General features: G+C 42.3%; 1 protein-coding gene and 1 non-coding gene across 2 annotated transcripts in view; both read right to left on the reverse strand.

Annotated features, from left to right (window-relative positions):
- The window catches only part of chd9 (chromodomain helicase DNA binding protein 9), a 150,919-nt gene that overhangs the window by 15,715 nt on the left and 114,767 nt on the right, over window positions 1-20,437 (reverse strand). Inside the window, 11 exon segments of the mRNA XM_061765570.1 lie at window positions 162-210; window positions 2,442-2,499; window positions 2,587-2,704; window positions 2,927-3,030; window positions 3,624-3,713; window positions 6,017-6,176; window positions 6,254-6,453; window positions 8,511-8,710; window positions 10,074-10,184; window positions 10,271-10,456; window positions 14,243-14,449. Coding sequence (XP_061621554.1) covers window positions 162-210; window positions 2,442-2,499; window positions 2,587-2,704; window positions 2,927-3,030; window positions 3,624-3,713; window positions 6,017-6,176; window positions 6,254-6,453; window positions 8,511-8,710; window positions 10,074-10,184; window positions 10,271-10,456; window positions 14,243-14,449 — 1,483 coding nt within the window.
- LOC133474537 (small nucleolar RNA SNORA16B/SNORA16A family) lies at window positions 12,396-12,531 on the reverse strand. Its single transcript, XR_009787537.1, has one exon. It is a non-coding gene; the product is annotated as a small nucleolar RNA SNORA16B/SNORA16A family (small nucleolar RNA).

Below are 20,437 nucleotides of genomic sequence, written 5' to 3' on the forward strand. Positions count from 1 at the left end.
ATGGAGAGAAGCATTTCTGCTAATTAATGTCTGTGGAATTTCCAGGACATGATGACAATGTGCAGGATTTATGTGCAAGCTCCAGCAGCCCGCGACCCTAGTGAGGATAAGCGGTAAAGAAAATAGATGGATGGATGAATGGATGGATGGATAATACTCACCTCCGGCATTGTCAGTGACAACCAAGTCTCCGGGAGAGGAGGCATCATCCTGTGGGGAAATTGGTGTTTTAGTTTATAGAAGGACATCTCATTTTGAAGGGGTCATGTTTTGGAAAATGTATTTATTATCATTTGTATACAAATAGTTGGGTCTCTGGAGTGCCTGCCCAGACATTAAGTGTGAAATTAAACGAGTGATTCCCAACCACTGTGCCGCGGATCTAATTTCCCTTAACTGGCCACAAAACTATTATTAAATTTCTACAAATAAAGTATCTTCTGATAGCGTCAAAGTGAAAAGCAGAACAAACAAGTGGTGGTTTGAATGCAAAGATTAACTTCTGGTAAGTAGCAAATGATTGCTCGGGAAATTGTCAATGCGGTGAGGGACTATTTGTTTTTTGATGTTAACCCCGACATGTGCCATATAGTATATACCAGAGAGTATTGTTACAGAGCCTGTTTGTATGTGTTTATAAAGCGTTTGTGTTCCAATATTCATTATTTTAAGAGACATAAATGCCGCGAGCTCAATGCTAATTTTTGTTAGCTCATCAATTGTGTTTTTCTTTCATTGTGTGTTAGCTTTGAGCTAGCGATTTTTGTGAACAGACACAAAGAAAGAAACAAAGGCTGTGATGTATTTAAACACTCAATAAGTATAGTTCTTTTGTTATGTGAGCTTAGTTTTACCATGAACTTCAACCGACGTGTCAATAAACGACTTTAAGCAAGCAACATTCACTCTTACTCCTTACTACTATGTTAGAACCTTAGCAACGTCTTGTGATCACGTGGGCTCTGCATGTCGTCCGAGCTCTGTTGAATAAAAGTGCAGGAGCATGGCATGGACTGCTTGTATAAGAGTGGTAAAATTGGAGATTTTAGATCCAGTCCGATCTGACCCAATACTCGTTTTTTTTTTTTTTTTTTTTGCTGACATCAGACCGATTTCCGATGTCAAAGATCGGATCGGAACACCCCTAATGCACACTCCTACAAGACAGCATGGATTCTAGTTTCACTCATGGCACTTCATCACCAAGCCGCCGAATTACACTTGTCAATCACTGTGCAGATCTGTATATACAGTCCCCTCTAAAAGTATTGGAACGGCAAGATCAATTCCTTTGTTCTCTAAATTGTCCGTAGGTGTGAATGTGAGTGTCAATGGTTTTTTGTTTATATGTGTCGTGTGATTGGCTGGCGACCACTTCAGGGTGTACACTGCCTCTCGCCCAGAGTCAGCTGGAATAGGCTCCAGCACGCCTGCGACCCTAGTGAGGAAAAGAAGTGTGGAAAATGGATGGATGGATATTTTAACACTCCTCCTAGACATTTTCTCTAATCAACTTCTAACGTTGGGTGTGTCATCTAAAGATGTTGAATATCAAAAGTTATTAAAAGCTTTTTAATTCATCTAACGGTGTTGCCATGGCGATGTGAAAAACTACAAAAGCCTGGCCGGACGACATCTACAAACAATTATTTATTCATAGTCATAGTGCCGCCTACTGTATGTACAGTATAAGTATTCAAACCCCTTCAACTACTCACATTTTTTTATCTTATAATCCCAAAAGTCAATGTATTTTGTTGACATTTTATGTGACACACCAACACAAAGTAGCACATAATTGTGATGTGGAATGAGAAGTATATACAGGTTTATACATTTTACGCAAATATAAATCTCAAGTGTGCGGTGCATTTGTAGTCAATGGATGTGGAATGTGCCGGTACCCAAACATGCCAGTACCCCAACGTTGCCAGGGGTGCGAGGGCCCTAAATAGCTGCTCGCAGCTCTAGTTGTGTGAATGCATTCACATATATGTTATTCTACCTTTATTTTTATCTTTATTTTTATTATTATTATTTTTCCCCCTGTTTTTTTGACGGGCTTGTCCTTCGCCATGTTACTCCGTTCCAACTTCGACGTGTTCGAAAAATTCACGCGATGCGTGCTATTACTCATCTAAGCCGCAACATTTTCACATTACCCACAAGTCCACATATTACACCCCAAAAAATCGCATTCATTCCCAATGACACTTTCAAGAAAATGCTTTCACATCATTCTCTTTCACTTCTTCAACACGCATTCCCGTATTACCCACATTCCACATTTTTCATCCACATTTTACTGTTAAAACACCCACATTCTCCCCCATTCCACTCTATTCTGCTTTCTTCAGATGCGTTCATCTCTGTCAGTTTGATTATTGATCGGCCTTATCAAAAGGAGACAACTTTGGCCTTTGGCAGGTCATGACGTTTACCTCTATGTCGTCCTTCAGCAGGGCCGGTGCAGGCTTGTACTCGGGATCGTCCACATCCCTGGAGACACGCACATATAATGTCTAACTTTCAAGATATTGTAAAATGAAAAATATTACACAAATTTTTCAGGTATTTTCTCCCTACCCGTCCATGAAATCGTTACTTCTCTGTTCGGCAGCGATGGCCTTGTCGTCTGGTCGGCCGACGCGCTCTAGAAAGCACAGTGTAGGGTCTGCGCGGATGGTGTTGTACTTCTCATAACCTGTGATTAAAAAAAAAAAAAAAAAAAAAACATAAGCAAAGTTCTGCCATTAGGGGTTTAAATGCTGTGTGGCATTTGCATTTTTTCTCTGTCCATAAGTGTCAATGTTGGTTTGTCTATATGTGTCCTGCTGTTGTCTGGCGACCAGCCCATGGTATATCTCGACTATCACCTAAAGTCAGCTGGGATCAATTCCAGCTGGGATATGTGGTATTCACTCACCATGCTTGTAGACCCCTAGCAGCAGACACTTGTCAGAGATGGTATCCCACCACAAGGCTGGCAGTTCCGAGTGGTCCAGCTCGGGCACCCAGATCTTGATCTCACTGAAGAAGGAGCAATTGAGTCAGACATAAATTATTAAAAAATGTCATTAAATGATGTAAATACTTATACCTCCTTTTTCCAACTCCAAAAGACTAAAATTAAACTGCACTCTTTTTGCTACCGAAAGCTTGTTTTGATGACCTATTCTAATGCAGTTCTAAACTTTGCCAGAAGATGGAGCTCTATAATTGTCTTATATTTGGCTGGTGAGCGTTCAACAGGTTGATGATTCTACATGCAAAAACAACAACACTCCATGATATGTAAAACAATGTTTGTATTTATTTATGCAGTTATTTGCTGCTGTTATGTGAATAATGTATGTTTTACAGTATGACATTCTGGCCTTGGCACACTGAGAGTGTATGTTATTGTTATCAAAGCCCAACTATAGACTAATGTTGAAGCATTAATAAATATATAAATGTTATTATGACTCTTAACATTTCCATTTTTAGAGCAGGTTCAGTCTCGAAATCCGTTGTCTATTGTTGCTGTGCAATTAGTCTTGTCCCATCAAATATTTACACCATCAATTTCACATCTTTGTTACTTAAGAGTCTCCATAAGGACAGGACGACGCTGCACTCACCTGGCATCCACGTTGTTCAGAACGTTCTGGGCCTCATCGCCTATCACCTCTTGTTTCAGGTAGTACAGCATTCTGACCCGGAGCAGCACCCTGTGCACAGAAAAGCCGCCGCTTAGAAAAGAAAAAGCCCTGACCACGCACAATCGCTTGGGGGAGTGGTGCACACACACACACACACGCACACATGCGTGCAGTCTGGTTGAACACAATGAACTCGAATGAAATAATCCAGTGTCAATCCTCAATGCCGAACATTTTTGTATGGCCAAAATGGTGGAGGAAAACTAGGGATAACGTTTTAGCATTGCAGGAAAAACAAGCAAATCCACCAACAGAAAGACAAATTAGTGTATGATAATGTCGTGCAGGAGGCATGAACAGCGAGGCAGCAGGAAATGGGTGTCAGACAGACACATACACTAAGCAGTGGGATATGACTGTCCCATCACCATGCTGTTTGAACCACACACACACACACAGAGAGAGAGAGAGAGAGAGAGAGAGAGAGAGTATGCCAGTCACGCCTACTAGGTTGTAACAGGAACAGAGAGCCAGCAAGAACAGGAAGTCAGACACAGACATGCGAGGAACAGAAAGAGGAAGTCAGAAGGACAGACTAAGGCAGGGGTGTCAAACAAATTTTTGTCACGGGCCACATCGCAGTTATAGTTCCACTCTGAGGGCCGTTCTGGCTGCAACCCCATATGATTGCCTCATATTACTACATATACACAAATTAATGGATAATTACTTTTGAAATCAGAAGCCAGTGAAAACTGTTTGTTCAACTACAGTATGAATCAATTTAATTTTAAAAGGGGGATTGGTAACAAAAAATGCTTGCAATAGCTCAATATTTTTAAAAGTGAAGCCAATTTACAATTTTGGTATTTTAGCAAGAAACAAAGTCGATGCACACTCTCACGGGCCACATAAAATTACGTGGCGGTCCGGATCTGGCCCCCGGGCCACCAGTTTGACATCTGTGCATTAAGGAATGGCATGTGTGAATGACAAGCCTCCTAGGCTGTTCGAATGGAAAACTAGGGGACTAAAGCTGGTGTGTAGGAACAGGAACAGAGTGCCAGCACCACAGCCATATATTATTTTATATGTTTTTAGCTCAACATATTTCCCAGGAAAAGTGGAGTGTGATAGATAAGTAGGCTACGCCCATCCACCCACTACACTACTGTGTGACAGAAGCAGCTGCTATGACGCTCCATCACACCTGTCATCCTGCTCTTTCCAGGTTCGGCTGTAAAAGTACGGTGTGGTGTGACTCACTCACACTCTCTCTCTCTATCTGTTTCTCTCTCACACACACACACACACACACACACACACAAATTTGTGCACTGTCACTCGCGCGTTACGCAGCCAGCCAGCTGAGTTGCGTGACACAGCCGGCTGGCATGCAAGGGATCCCTCTCGGCTCTGTTCACAGACACTAACCCAGCCAGAAGCAACACGAGCGGGAAGAGACGTCGCAAGTGACAACATGAGCGCTTAAGCGTGACATGTCACTGCTCGCTTAGCTTTCGAATGAAAGCCAGGGAGTGTCCTCCAGAGGGAAAACGTCATCGTCAGCAAATCCCACATGCCACATATTGGACAATCCCTGGATTCAGCATGGCGGGACCGGGAAACAAAGGGGAACTTTCGATGGAAAACACAGCACTGTTTCAACACAGGCGGCCATCGTCTATTTGGCTTTTGTCTCTACAGCCCCCACCCGTCTCCCTCTGTCTGTGAATAAGAGTGATCCATGGGAGCCATTAGCCAGGTCTGAAATCTCATTAAGATTTCCACCACTCAACCGCTCACTGCGTCTCAATGAATCAGCAGTGTCGACTCCAATGTTTCTTTTAGTGGCTCGTTATTACCTAAGCAATATTTTTTTTTTGCATTTGACTACTGTATTTCCTTCATTGATTATGGGTAAGATTAATATTAATAAAAAATTTAAGTCTAGTGGTTAGCACGACATGTTTTTCCCGTACTTATATTGGCTTTCTCTAACGTCTTCAAGGCCTGGTTAATCTAGCGCTTCAAGACCCAATTAATTTACTGTTTCTAGATGCAACTGAGTGCTTTAAGATCTGACAAATGAACAGAATATTTCACAATCAAATAATCAACAACAGTTATAAGCTCTGAATCCTGTACTTTGACGATACTGGGAGTTCATCAATGTTAAGGTTCCAATAATAAAGCAGGCTAAAATGAAACTTCTGTCTTTTGAATGAAATTGACTCTGTAAAGAAAAACGTCATAACGATCAAAATTCAAGAAAGAAGTATACTTTTTGGCCCACATTGAAATGTCTAGCACTGTTACAAACATACAAAATGTTAACGTTATCCAAGTAAAACTGACTCTGGTGAACCCACTTGTTGCAGTGGTGCTTGAGGTGTTTCTTGTAGCCGTCGTCCTGCAGCATGTGCTCTGGGTTGTGCTTCCGAAGCCACTCGGCTTTGTGGATGTCAAATGAACTCGACTGGGTCTTCATCTTCTTGCCTTTGCGACCCCGAGGAACAGGCGCAGACAGACCTAGCGGCAGCAGGAAAGCATGGTTTAAACTCCATCTCTCTACCATTCGGTTCAAAAACATTGGCGACTTCACATACCCAAGTGATTCTGAAGCTCCTTGGTGCGACCATCTTCGGCGGGTGCAATCAAGTCCCACATGAAGCCTTTGATTTTGTCGTCGCCACGGTAGTGCACCAGGCAGTAGGCCAGCAGTGACCTGCAGATGGCTTCAACGTCCCAGTCGGTCAGCTGCTTCTTGAAACGCCCATGGTTGAGGATGTCCTTCCAGCGGCCCCACCTGTGAGATAATAAAATGAAAACTTATGGTGTGACAACCATCATCCCCTGACCTGAACCCTATTGAGAGCAGCTACTATTTACACCAGCTGCAGCCCAGAGTATGAAGAGAAAAAGCAAGCGTTCATAAAGACCGTTAAAAGCACGGAGTCTATCTTACTTGTGGAGGCAGCACTTCATCGCCAAATTACACTTTAAAAAAGTGTGTCGATCTGGTCATGTGGTGCATGCAGCAGATACATCGCCACTTATAACAATACTTAGGTTCTGACCGTTTCTTGGGCTTTAATTACTGAAATCACTGACTGCACACAGAACAGACAGAGACAAGGAGAGAGAGAGAGAGAGAGAGAGAGAGAGAGCGTGTAAACTGAGTCAAAGACGGAGAAAGATCAGAAAATGAACGACTAGGAAGAGAAAATTTGGAACAAATGGTGCTTAAAATGGAACAGGCAGAGTAATTTTTGTTTGCACTTCTCAGTGGGAAGTTCCTATTAGGAACTCTTATTAAAAGTGCATATATTATGTGAAACACCATTATGAACCAAAACAAAGATTTTGAACAAACATAACCTCTCACACAATTCAGTTAAAATTTGTTTAATTAAAATATGTAAAATTGTTTGAGACTTCACTGCTGTGTCAAGATGCCAAAGAGAAAAGGGGAAACTAGGACTTTGTTTTTCTCAAGTTCAGCACCTTATTTGAATGTATAACTCTCTCTTTTTATTTACTTGCTCTTATTGTGAAATGCAGTCCTACTTTTATTTCGTAAATGAGAGACTATTACACAGTCGTGCTCCTATATTTTATTACCAGGGCAATTTGTAAGATGTGTACAAGTCTTTATTATGCTCTAATATTATATCAGTGTCATAAAAAAAACATCTTGAATGTTTTTGGGAATTTTCTGTCTTTTCTAAAAACATTTGCTGTCGTGGCAGGCCTAAACACATAATATATCGATAGAGAGCAATAGCAATTAATAACAAAAATATCGTAAAAACAGTATAATTAAAGAGTAACAACTAAAAGTACAAATCAACAAGTAAAAATCTGCAATATAGGGGGCCCATGAAGCAAGAACTGCGATGTAGCCGAGGATTACTGTATCTGTATTCCATGATGATAAATTGCAGGGACTCATTGTTCCATGGCTAGGACTCATTTTTCCATGACATGTGAATCCTGGGACTCACATAGTCTCATGTGAAAAATGTTTGACATCAACTATACTATCATTTATCGTGATAGTTTTGGGGAAAATACAGTATATCTTCTTTAAAAAACTGCAATCGGGGGAGGCTGAAACATGAGAGAGAGCAAGAGCAATGAATAACACAAAAAATTTTACAAATTGTACAAACAAAAATCTGCAATATAGTGGGACCGTGAAGCAGCAACAACCGTCATATAGTAGAGGATTACTGTATCTGTACTCCGTGATGATAAGTTGGAGGGACTCATTGTTTCCAGACATGTGCATACTGGGACTCACATAGTCTCAAGTGTAAAATGATCTATGCTTTCACATCTTCCAAAGAAATCTCTATGAGGGTGGACGGCAACCCTAAAAATACCTGTAAAAATAGAAATTGTCACGCAATAAAGAGACCTCTGTCATTTGAGCTTTTTAATAGCCACACAACAGAGCAAAAATATACACATGCAGTGAAGACTCTCTTGTAACTTCGACCATAACCGCTAACAATCTGGGCTAAACTTAGTTCCTCCCAGACAAAAAGAGGAACAGTCGAGATTTATCACTTCATACTTCATTGACAGAACAGTCAAGCTGTATCAGAGAACAGTCGAAATGGACCACTTCATACCCCCTTTACACCTATTAGCCAGTATTTTGGTGCCATCTGCATCTGGCACCATTGGCAACATTACAAAAATACACAAGAGAACCATAAATGTGAGTTTTTCGGCAGAATCCTTGAGGATAGGGCACACAGAAAAAGGAAAAAGATGAGGTGAATTTGTGAAACGCGAACAGCCAAATATACGGGGATTCAATGTACAACGCCAGCAACTTACAAGTTAATAACATACCCGTATACAAGCAGGTTCTTCTCCACGCGGAAGCATTCCGTGCGTCCATAGCTGTTAGGGCGCTCATGGGCTCGCCTAACTTTGGGCTTGGCGTCGTCGCTGTCACTTTCACCCTCGGACAGCTCCGCCAGCTCGTCCTTGGTGGAGCTGAAGGGCCTTGTCTGCTTCCTGACACGGGGCGTGTCAATAACCAGGCTGTTCTGTAGGCGTGACAAGACATGGTACAACTCAGTTTACAACTGCACGGCTTTTAATGGTAAAGCTGTGTAATAGTTGAGATCAGCTAGACAATTTGCACTGCAGGTCCAAAGTGCCCAATTCCGATTTAATGCCTATATCCAATTTTTTTGACTGTCCATTTCCAGGAAATCAAACTTAAAAACTAGCTTTATCTTCTATTTATTTATTTTAGCAATAGGCACTTTACGAAGGAATTCCCACCCTAAAAGAAGAGTGGGGTAGCTTTTGTATGGGTGGACCTTAATGTTCTGTATTTATTTTTATTGATTGGGGACTATGGATGAAAACAAGCCTCAAGCTAACTCAGGCATATTTACTTTATTTTTTTCCCTACATAGAGTTCTCTGTATATTCCGAAAATGTCCATTAATGTGGACTGTCCCGTCAGAATAAAGCAATAAAGGAAATGAAAATTACAACATATCCCATATTGTTCTGTTTACACTAACTGAAACAAACCACAAGCATGGATGCCCAAATTGTGCATAAGTAATAATAGTAACAATACAAATATTAAATGTTACATATTGTTTAGTTGGCTTTGGCTGACTTTCGCCCCCCATTGATTTACAGTGGTGTGAAAAAGTGTTTGCCCCCGTCCTGATTTCTTATTTTATTGCATGTTTGTCACACTTAAATGTTTCCCATCAACAAACAAATTTAAATATTAGTCAAAGGACAAAACAAGTAAAACAAAATGTGGTTTTTAAATGTTTTTTTTTATTACTAAGGGAGAAAAAAAATCCAAACCTACATGGCCCTGTGTGAAAAAAGGATTCATTAAAAACTGCATTTTGTGAATGCTTGAGTTGTCCGTGACTAATATTTAAATATGTTTGATGATAGGAAACATTTAAGTGTGACAAACATGCAGAAAAAAAAAAAGAAATCAGGAAGGGGGGAAACACTTTTTTTACCCCACTGTAAATGAGGGGTAACCTACATATTACTCCACTAACTGCTTGCTTATATTGCTTGTTTAATAATGGACACACATCTAATGTAGCATATTTAAAAGGCCCAGAGTGTGAAGAAAAAAAACTAGTGTTCATGAAGACTTTAAAAGCATGGATTTTATTTTCCCTCGTGGTGGTGGCACTTAATGACCAAGCCATCGAATTACACTTCGTTTCAAGTTACGTGCAGTTCAGCACATGTGGCACATGCTGCGGACACAAGGCCACTAACTCAGGCTTCGAATTTTCAGATTATTGCTCAGTGGCTTTTGTTACTTCTGCTGTACACACCTTTATAGAAACACTGACATATAACTTGCTAAAGACAACTGTTCCCTACTTGATATACTGTAACTTATATACTTACTCTGCCGTTGGCCATTTCCATATCAATGTCTGCCTTCTTTGCCCACTTGTCCCAGAAGTTGGGGTCATCCAGAGAGATGTCTGTGCGGTTCCCAGACGCTACAAAACTAGCCTGGAAGAGGACATTGGACAATTTTAGTTATCACAATTGGTATCCACCCTGCTACTCATCTAAAATGTCAATGCGTGCCACATCACCTTGGCAAAGGTGGAGCCTCGGCCCTCAGACTCAATGGTGATGGTCTTGGTTCGGCGCTGGAGGATCTGGTCAATGTCCTCCTCGCAAAACTTGGCCCCCTCGTCCTCCTCGTCCATGATGGCGCCGTAGGCTCCGCGTCGCAGCAGATCCTCAATCTCCTTTTTGGATAACTGTTGCTGGACCCCCTAGAAGGAGGAATAAAATCGTTATACTGGGGGCTAAGGACTCAAAGAGATGTATGTAAAACAGGTGCTTGTAAAATACAATAAAAAGATAAAATGCCCTTGTGTGTTTTTTTAATTGATGTTTTAAACAGAATGTTACCAGAATAAAATCAGAATATTAAGTAAAAACAGTTCAAATGTGATGAAAAATGCATAATTTCACAAGAAAAGTGATTAGAATGATTAATAGTGGTTTTACAAAAATAGAGTTGTAATACGATGAGAATATTTTCTTTTTTTAAGATGGAAGTGCTAATTTTCTGAAAAAAAGTGATAATTTCAACCTAAAAGGTGATAATTTTACAATTTAAAAAAAGATCATTTTACTATTTAAAAAATTTGCATTTTACGAGAATGATTTGATAGTTTTAAGAACATAAAGTGATTATCGTTAAACATTATGCCCACAAAAATTGTGATTATATATATATATATATATATATATATATATATATATAAATAAAACACAATATAGTATATGAGGAAGAAAAATGCAAATTTTACAATAGAAGTGATTTAAAATGTGAACATTTTACAATACCTCACCCTTTTATGAAAAAGAGTGCCTGTTTTTACGAGAACAATGTCGTAATTTTAAGAGAATTAAGTCGTAATAAAACCAAAAGTCAAGATTCCAAGAATGTTTAAATATTACCTGGAAAGGTTATGCGAAATTATGGGCTCACCACCTGTGGGAGGGGCCATAGGGGTCGGGTGCAGTGCGAGCTGGGCGGTGGCCAAAGGCGGGGACCTTGGCGATCCGATCCCCGGCTACAGAAGCTGGCTCTAGGGACGTGGAATGTCAGATCTCTGGCAGGGAAGGAGCCCGAGCTGGTGTGTGAGCTTGAGAAGTTCCGACTAGATATAGTCGGACTCGCCTCCACGCACAGCTTGGGCTCTGGTATCAGTCCTCTCAAGAGGGGTTGGACTCTCTTCCACTCTGGAGTTGCCCACGGTGAGAGGCACCGAGCAGGTGTGGGTATACTTATTGCTCCCCGGCTCGGCGCCTGTACGTTGGGGTTCACTCCGGTGGACGAGAGGGTAGCCTCCCTCCGCCTTCGGTTGTTTGTGCCTATGCACCAAACAGCAGTTCAGAGTACCCACCCTTTTTGGAGTCCTTGGAGGGGGTGCTGGAGAGCACTCCCGCTGGGGACTCCATCGTTCCGCTGGGGGACTTCAATGCTCACGTGGGCAATGACAGTGAGACCCAGAAGAGCATGATTTGGAGGAACGACCCTCCCGATCAGAACCCGAGTGGTGTTCTGTTATTGGACTTCTGTGCTCATCACGGATTGTCCATAACGAAAACCATGCTCAAGCATAAGGGTGTCCACACGTGCACTTGGCACCAGGACACCCTAGGTCGCAGTTCGATGATCGACTTTGTGGTCGTGTCATCGGACTTGCGGCCGCATGTCTTGGACACTCGGGTAAAGAGAGGGGCGGAGCTGTCAACTGATCACCACCTGGTGGTGAGTTGGCTCCGATGGTGGGGGAAGATGCCAGTCCGACGTGGCAGGCCCAAACGTATTGTGAGGGTCTGCTGGGAACGTCTGGCGGAATCCCCTGTCAGAAGGAGTTTCAACTTCTACCTCCGACCGGAGCTGTGGCCATAAGGTGGTTGGTGCCTGTCGTGGCGATTTAATGCCTATATCCAGTTTTTTTGACTGTCCATTTCCATGAAATCAAACTTAAAAACTAGCTTTATCTTCTATTTATTTATTTTAGCAATAGGCAGGAACACAGCAAGGGTAAAAAAAAAAAAAATACAAAACATACATCCAGAATTCACTAATATAGTTTTCAGTCTTTTCATGTTTTAATAATTATCTTCAAACATGGACAATATATTTAGTAAAAAGTACAATAATTTACTTTACAGGATCTTTAAGTTAACACGATTGTTTTTTTCTCTAAATGTTGCTGGAACAGTTACGTTAGAACTGAACAGCGACCGTCGGTGCAAGTCTTATCTCAGCATCCTGTTGACCATTCACCGCTATAGGGAAGCAGGCATGGCTTCGATTGGAGCCTTCTTTTCCAAAGAACCTTGACGGTGATCTTCCAGGTATTGTTTGAAATGCATTCCACTGATTTACCATAATTTCTCATGTATAATGGGCATTTTCCACCCTCAAATAATTGTCAAAAGTCAATAGTGCGCATTATACATAGGTTGAGGAGAAAATGAAAAAGACTTTCAAGTTTTATAAATGTAAGCCGCCCCCTAGAGGTTATGCAAAAGTTGGACACTTTCATTCTAGTATGCCACCTAGAGGTTTTGAAAAAGGTGTAGCCTACACTTTCATTCCAATATGACAGGGGTACATATGACTGCATATATGTACAATTGTGCTCCTAAGTTTACATACCCAGGCAGAATGCGGCACGGGGGAGAGCGTCTGCCTCAAAGTTCTGAGGACCGGGCACTCCGGTTTCCTCCCACATCCCGAAAACATGCATGGTAGGTTAATTGGAGACTCTGAATTTCCCGTAGGTGTGATTGTGAGTGCGAATGGTTGTTTGTTTCTATGTGCCCTGCGATTGGCTGGCAACCACTTCAGGGTGTACCCAGCCTCCTGCCCGATGATAGCTGGGATAGGCTCCAGCACGCCCGCGACCCTAGTGAGGAGAAGCGGCTCAGAAAATGGATGGATGAATGGATGGATATATATATATAAAATATTTGTATTATTATAATTTTTTTTTTTGTAACTACGACTGATGACTGAACAATAACCATCATTAATTTCTTTATGGTTATGTTTTGTTTAATAATAATGCTTTCCTGAAATGCTTGACAGCTTAATTTGAATACATTAAAATAAAATTAAATATGTTTCGCCTTTTCCATGTTTTCTTTAAAGAATTGTACACATCTTACAAATTCTGCCTGGGTAATCAACAACTGTGTGATTTCTCATTTACAAAATAAAAGTAAGGCTGTGAATTTCAAAATAAGAGCAAGTAAATAAAAATAAATGTGTTCAAATAAAGTGCTTAACTTCAGAATAATTATAAAAAACTAACAAAATGCAAAAATACTTCATGTTTTGATCATATGGGTAGAAGCAATAGCATGCATTCTAAAAATGCATTATACATAGGTTGAAGGGTTTTCCAGATTTTTTAGGTCAACTTTGGGGGTGCGTATTATACATGCGTGCACATTATACATGAGAAATTACGGTACTCAGAGTTTGTAGAATTGAACTGCAAATGTTTAAGCCAAAGTCAATGTCTGAAAACAAATCTTTTGGTACTGCTCTTGTTCTATTTGCTCCCTTCCTCACAGGGTGTAGCCTTCCCAATTCACATATGGATCAAATCTAATGTCTATGTAAAGTTATTGTTGTCTTATAGTGTTATGGTTTTGTTGTTTGCTGCTCTTTTTGTTCAACTCCAGTTCCAATAAATAGCAATCTAAATACAAATTGCATGATGATCCACAATACTCCTTGACGAAGTAGCTCAGAGGTTTGAAAAATAAACTTGATAAAAGCTCTTGACTAAATAAGTCAAATGAGGCATAAAGTTCCACCACCATACACCATGAATAAGTAACCGAACAGGACAGGTTAAAAAAAAAAAAAAAAAAAAGTTATAAAATGAAATTAAGTTAAATTTAATGAAATAAAATAAAACAAAATTATGTTTTGGTGTTCACTCTTGACTGGGAAAACCAAAGACTTAATTATTCTCCATTCATGATTCAAAATATATAAAAATAAAACTCTCACAACTCACCCCTCCCCCAGCGCCTCCTGCTCCACCAGCGCCGCCGCCTCCTCCCAGGCTGTTGTCGCGGCCACTCATGCTCTGCAACACAGCTTTGTCCAAACCGAGTTTGAGGCTGGCGCGGTCAAACATCTCCCGCTCGTACGAGTTCCTGGTGATCAGGCGGTACACCTTCACCGCCTTGTTCTGACCGATGCGGTGGCAGCGCGCCTGTGCCTGTGCAAATATGGGAATGCAACACATTAATAATGCTTAAATAAGTGGTTCTCAAACTTGGGGTAAGGGTCTGCGAGCCAAAGCTTGAGGGTCCGCAAAATAAGTTGCAAAACAATATATGACGTATGTAGTGTACTGACTAAAATGTGTTGAACTGTATTTGTTTGAATTGTTGTTGTGAAAACTAGTTAAAAGTTTGTTTGGTTCTTTGTGTGGATGGATACTGGGGTGTCCTGCGTCCCGAGGGGTCTGTGAACATTTCAGGGTTTTTTTTGTTTTAATGATTGATTGAAGGGGTGGTGGTCCAATGGGATTGGGGGAAGGAGGTGGGTCGTGGAGAGGGAGAGCGGGAGATGCAGGACCAGAGAGAGAGAGTTTTTTTGGCGGGGGTCTGCACCTGTTTTTGGACACGAACGGATTCTTGGACTGTTTTGAACGCGAACGGATTTACTATTTCAAAGCCACGGGTCCTGTCTGCTGAACGCCACGGGTCCTGCCTGCTCAACGCCACCGGGCTGCCGCTTCGACGCTACGGGATCCAGTCGCTGTGCCTACTGAAGCGTTTTGAGGGCTCGTTCCTACGACAATCGGTTTGGGTTTTTTTTCCCCCAGTGAACTGAGGGTTCAACGGTTTTGTGAGTACTGCCCATGAGGGCTACATGTGGGGGCTCGTCCGGGATCGTTATTGTTCACTAGTGTATTGGTGAGCAAAGAGGAAAAAAAAAAAAAAGGAAGAAATTCGGTCAATGTTGACCGGGGTTGTAATAGTACTGTAATCACAATACTGAGTGTGTTTTGTGTGACTGGTTTTGAAAACAAACAAAAAAACTCAAAACAAAACATGGAGTCCGAACAAATAATCAAATGGTGTGACGACAAAGGTATTGATGTTAAGAAATCTATTGTGCTTAGCGGGGTTTCTCTTGATGTTACTGATGAGAACATTTATAAGGTACTTGATGAAGTTAAAATTTTTGGTCGCACTAAAATCAGAGGACGGTGTCTAACACGCACAAACAACAATCAGTCCGTATTAGTTGAGACCACAGATGACATGACTAAAACTGACTTACCTGAACAGTTGGTTGCTGGGGACCCGTCAGACTTGTGGGTAGTAAGTGTCCCTGATTTTCAGACTTTCCATGTGACTAGTGACAAAAGAGGTTTCCAATCCAAGCTAGTATCATTCTTAGCCAGTGAAGGAAAGACTTTAGATGATGTGACAGGTTTGCTTAAGACCACGCCTGCCCCACCCACTGTTCCTGACTTGAACACAGAGCTTGTCAATGCCATCTCTTTGCTTGTGGAAAAATGTCAAGCCCCGCCTATGGACGGACAATGCTATCGAAAACTTCGCTTCTTCTCGGGCATAAAGCCAACGCTACCTGGAGAAGAGGAGTATGACTCTTGGGCGGAACAGACCACCCACCTGCTGGATGAGTGGCAATGTTCTGATGTTGTCAAGAAACAGAGAATCGCTGAAAGTCTCAAAGGGCCTGCAGCAGATATTGTCCGGGGTTTAAGAGCCACTAACCCCAGTGCCACTGCCAATGAGTATCTTAAGGCACTAGAAACAGCTTTTGGGACCACAGATAGTGCAGCTGATCTCATGGTAAAGTTCCGTAACACACTCCAGCAAGAAACTGAGAAGTTGTCAGGATACTTACTCAGGTTAGACAAACTGCTGCACGCTGTTCATCGGAAAGGTGGGATCGACGTCACTGACATGAACAGGACACGCATCGAGCAAATTGCTAGAGGTGCACTCACTCATGATTTTGCTGCACTTCGTATAAGGATGACTTACAAGCTAAAGCCCGCTCCAAGCTTCACAGAGCTCCTTCGTGAGGTAAGAGAAGAAGAGGGGATGGTTCTTGAAAGAGAAAGAGTGAAAAATGTTGTTTCTTCATCTGCGGTTAAGTGTGCAGGTTGTGCTACGGCGTCAGTGGTGTCAAAACAACCAGAGTCTGCACCATCAGTAGCTGTTGGAGTGGAGACCGACCATGCCATAGAGAGTCTGAAGAAGGAAATTCAGGGGCTTAAAAGTGATATTGCACGTCTGCTATCTGTCTCTGTCGCTACATCAGAAAGTCCACCACAGCATGCAATCCAGAACCACACTCAAAAAGCTGCTGTAAAATATGCAAGTGGGAAAGAGAGAACTCCCAGATTTCAATATGGTGCAATGTTTTTTGCTACAAATGTGGTGAAGATGGTCATTTTCAGCGGGAGTGTGAAAACCCAGAGAATCTCCGAAAAGTAAATAAGCGTCTCCTGAAAGCAAAACAGCTGATGGGAAACTTCCCAGGAGCTCAGTAAAGGAACGGCCTGATGCTCTGGAGAGAACACGTTCCACAAAGTGTGATACGCTAAAAGAAAGCAAGGCTGATTTGCCAGAGGGTTTAATTGGACCTAGTTCTGTTGTTCCTGTACAAGTTGAGGGCATTTACGCCAAAGCTTTGCTTGATAGTGGGTCCCAAGTTACCCTGCTGTACCGCTCCTTTTATGACAAGTATCTGAAACACCTGCCCTTGACCCCTATTGAGTGCTTGGAGATTTGGGGCCTCAGTGTAGACCGATATCCATATGATGGTTATATGTGTTTGAAACTTGAGTTTGCTGGAGATGTAGTGGGTGTAGCTAAGACCATAGAAACACTTGTGCTTGTGTGTCCAGACCCAGTCATGAAAGGTGAGATTTCTATTGTGGTTGGCACAAACACTTCCATAGTTCGGAGCCTATTTCATTCCTGCAAGACACAAAACGGAGATAATTTCTTACATAACATGTCTGTTCACCCCTCAATAAAAGAGGCTTATGAGAAGTTTCGGAGCACCCCAGATGACACAGCTGACCTAAAAAGAGGAACAGTCTGGTTCACTCGAGAGAAGCCCTTAGTGCTGTCTCCTGGGGGCGTTGCAAAAGTGGTTGGCGTGCCAAAATTTGTGGGGGGGTTTTCTGGTCAGGCTGTTCTTGTAGAACGCCCAGAGGAGGGTTACTTCCCTGAAGAACTGTTAGTGATGCCCGTTGTTGATAAAGCAAGTGCTGTTCATTGTCGTCGTATCACAGTAACTTTGAGAAATGTATCAAATCATTCTGTGACATTGAAACGTGGTATGCAAATTGCTCATTTGCACAGGGTGGATGTAATAAATGCAGTCCCTGAAAAGAAGTCCTCTAAGCCGTCCACATCTCAACTATCCCCCTCGTCTTTCAACTTCGCAGATTCTCCTGTGCCTCCTGAGTGGAAGGAGAGGCTGTGTCAAAGAATGATGGAAAGGAAAGAGGTTTTCTCCTGTAGTGAGTTTGACGTTGGTTGTGCAAAGAGCACACAACACAGCATTCGAGTGACGGAGGACAAACCATTCAGAGAACGCTCTAGACGCTTACCTCCAAAGGATTTGGAGGATGTGAGAAAACATTTAAATGATTTGAAAGAAGCTGGAATAATTTCAGAGTCTAGAAGCCCCTATGCGTCACCTATCGTTGTGGTCCGAAAGAAAAATGGGACCATACGTATGTGCGTGGATTACAGAACATTAAACAGGAGAACAATTCCTGACCAGTATACAGTCCCACGTGTGGAGGATGCCCTGACATGCCTGAGTGGTAGCAAATGGTTCAGCGTGCTTGATCTCCGAAGTGGCTACTATCAGATCCCTTTATGTGATGCTGACAAAGAAAAAACGGCATTTACCTGTCCGGCAGGATTTTATCAATTTGAGAGAATGCCACAAGGCATCTGCGGAGCACCAGCCACGTTTCAGCGTATCATGGAAAGGACGGTTGGTGATATGAATCTGCTGGAAGTGTTAGTGTACCTTGATGATGTCATTGTTTTCGGGAGAACAATGGAGGAACATGAGCAGCGCCTTCTTAAAGTGCTTGACAGATTAAAGGAAGAGGGACTTAAATTATCTTTGGATAAATGTCAGTTCTGCTGTCCCTCTGTAACCTATCTTGGGCATGTCGTTTCTAGCAATGGCATTGCTACTGATCCTTCAAAGATCGAAGCTGTGAAGTCGTGGCCACGCCCAGAGAACATCACTGCTCTCCGTTCATTTCTTGGGTTTTGCGGATACTACCGACGGTTTGTGAAAGACTTTTCCAGAGTCTGTCATCCGCTCAATCAGCTACTGCAGGGCTGCATTGTGACTGGAAGGCCAGGAGGAAAGACTAAAATGGAAAAGAACAACAAAGAGAAAGAGAACTCAAAAACAGAGTGGTACCACCCCTCAGAGCCGTTTGGGGCAAGGTGGAATGAAGACTGTGAGAAAGCTTTTGAGAAATTAAAGGTCAGTCTTACAGAATCACCTGTCCTAGCAATCGCAAACCCAAATCTGGCTTATGTTCTGCATGTTGATGCAAGTAGAGAAGGTTTAGGAGGTGTCCTCTATCAGGACCAAGGAGAAGGTTTGCGTCCGGTTGCATTTGTAAGTAGGAGCCTCTCTCCGTCAGAAAAAAATTATCCCACGCATAAACTTGAATTTCTGGCTTTAAAATGGGCTGTCACTACCAAGCTGCATGATTATCTCTATGGAGTCAAGTTTGAGGTTCACACAGACAATAACCCGTTAACATATGTCTTAACCACTGCTAAGTTGGACGCAACAGGACATAGATGGTTAGCGGAGCTATCAATGTATGATTTCAGCCTGAAATATCGCTCTGGAAAACAAAACATTGATGCAGATGCCTTGTCACGGCGTCCTCATGCTGACAGCGATGTGTCTGGTGAAGAGGAAGTGTCCATGTCTCCTACCAGCGTCCAAGCTGTCTGTCACATGTCGTCAATTAGAACACCTTATCCTCACCGTTGCAGAGCTGTGGATCTCCTGGGCTCATCCACGCATGCTGTACCTAGAGCTTATTGTAGTGTGTTATCTGTAAGCACTCAGCCACTGCCCCAAATGTCTTTAGCTGACATCTCACATTCTCAGCAGGAAGACCCATGCATCGGAGAAGTGTGGTGTGCTGTTGTGCAGAACTTTGCGGACCGGGCTAACAAACGAAAACATCCGGATGTGTCATTGTTGTTAAAAGAGTGGGAAAAGTTAAAGGTCAAGGACTCTGTACTGTACCGAATCAGTAAGCCTCCCAACAAACCAGTTCGACAACAACTCTTACTCCCACAGAAGTTCCGAGAAACTGTTCTTCAGTCTTTGCATGACCAGTCAGGTCACCTTGGGTTTGACAAAACCTATGGGTTGGTGCGAGAGAGATTTTACTGGCCTCGTATGAAAACACAGGTTGAGACGTATTGTAAAAATTGTCCAAGGTGTATTCAGAGAAAAACGCTGCCCAAGAGAGCTGCTGGGTTGTCACATCTTACCAGTGAGGGGCCGATGGATCTTGTCTGTATGGATTTCTTGACAATTGAGCCTGACTCCAGAAACATTTGTAATGTTCTTGTAATTACAGATCACTACACACGTTATGCTCAAGCTTTTGCGACTAAGGATCAAAAGGCGTCAACAGTTGCTAAGGTCCTGTGGGAACAATATTTTGTCCACTATGGTCTACCGAAGCGAGTACACTCGGATCAAGGCAGAGATTTCGAGAGCCGCCTCATTCATGAACTGTTGAGTATGCTTGGTATAAAGAAGTCTAGAACCACACCCTACCACCCGCAGGGTGACCCGCAACCTGAGCGTTTCAATAGAACTCTTCTCAACATGCTCGGTACTCTTGATGCGCAGGACAAAAGTAAATGGAGTAAATACATCAGTCAGCTGGTGCATGCATACAACTGCACGCTAAATGAGTCAACAGGCCACTCGCCATATCTTCTCATGTTCGGTCGAGAGGCTAGACTGCCAGTAGATGTGGCATTTGGAGTCTCAAGTGATGGTACATCCACCAAGTCCTATCTGAAATACGTCAAAAACATGAAACGAGAATTACAGACTGCCTACCAGCTCGCCGAGAGCATGGCTAGAAAAAAAAATGAAGGGAACAAACAACGCTACGATCAGAGAGTTCGTTTCT

This window comes from Phyllopteryx taeniolatus, chromosome 2, assembly GCF_024500385.1.
Source record: "Phyllopteryx taeniolatus isolate TA_2022b chromosome 2, UOR_Ptae_1.2, whole genome shotgun sequence".
NCBI classification, from domain to species: domain Eukaryota; kingdom Metazoa; phylum Chordata; class Actinopteri; order Syngnathiformes; family Syngnathidae; genus Phyllopteryx; species Phyllopteryx taeniolatus.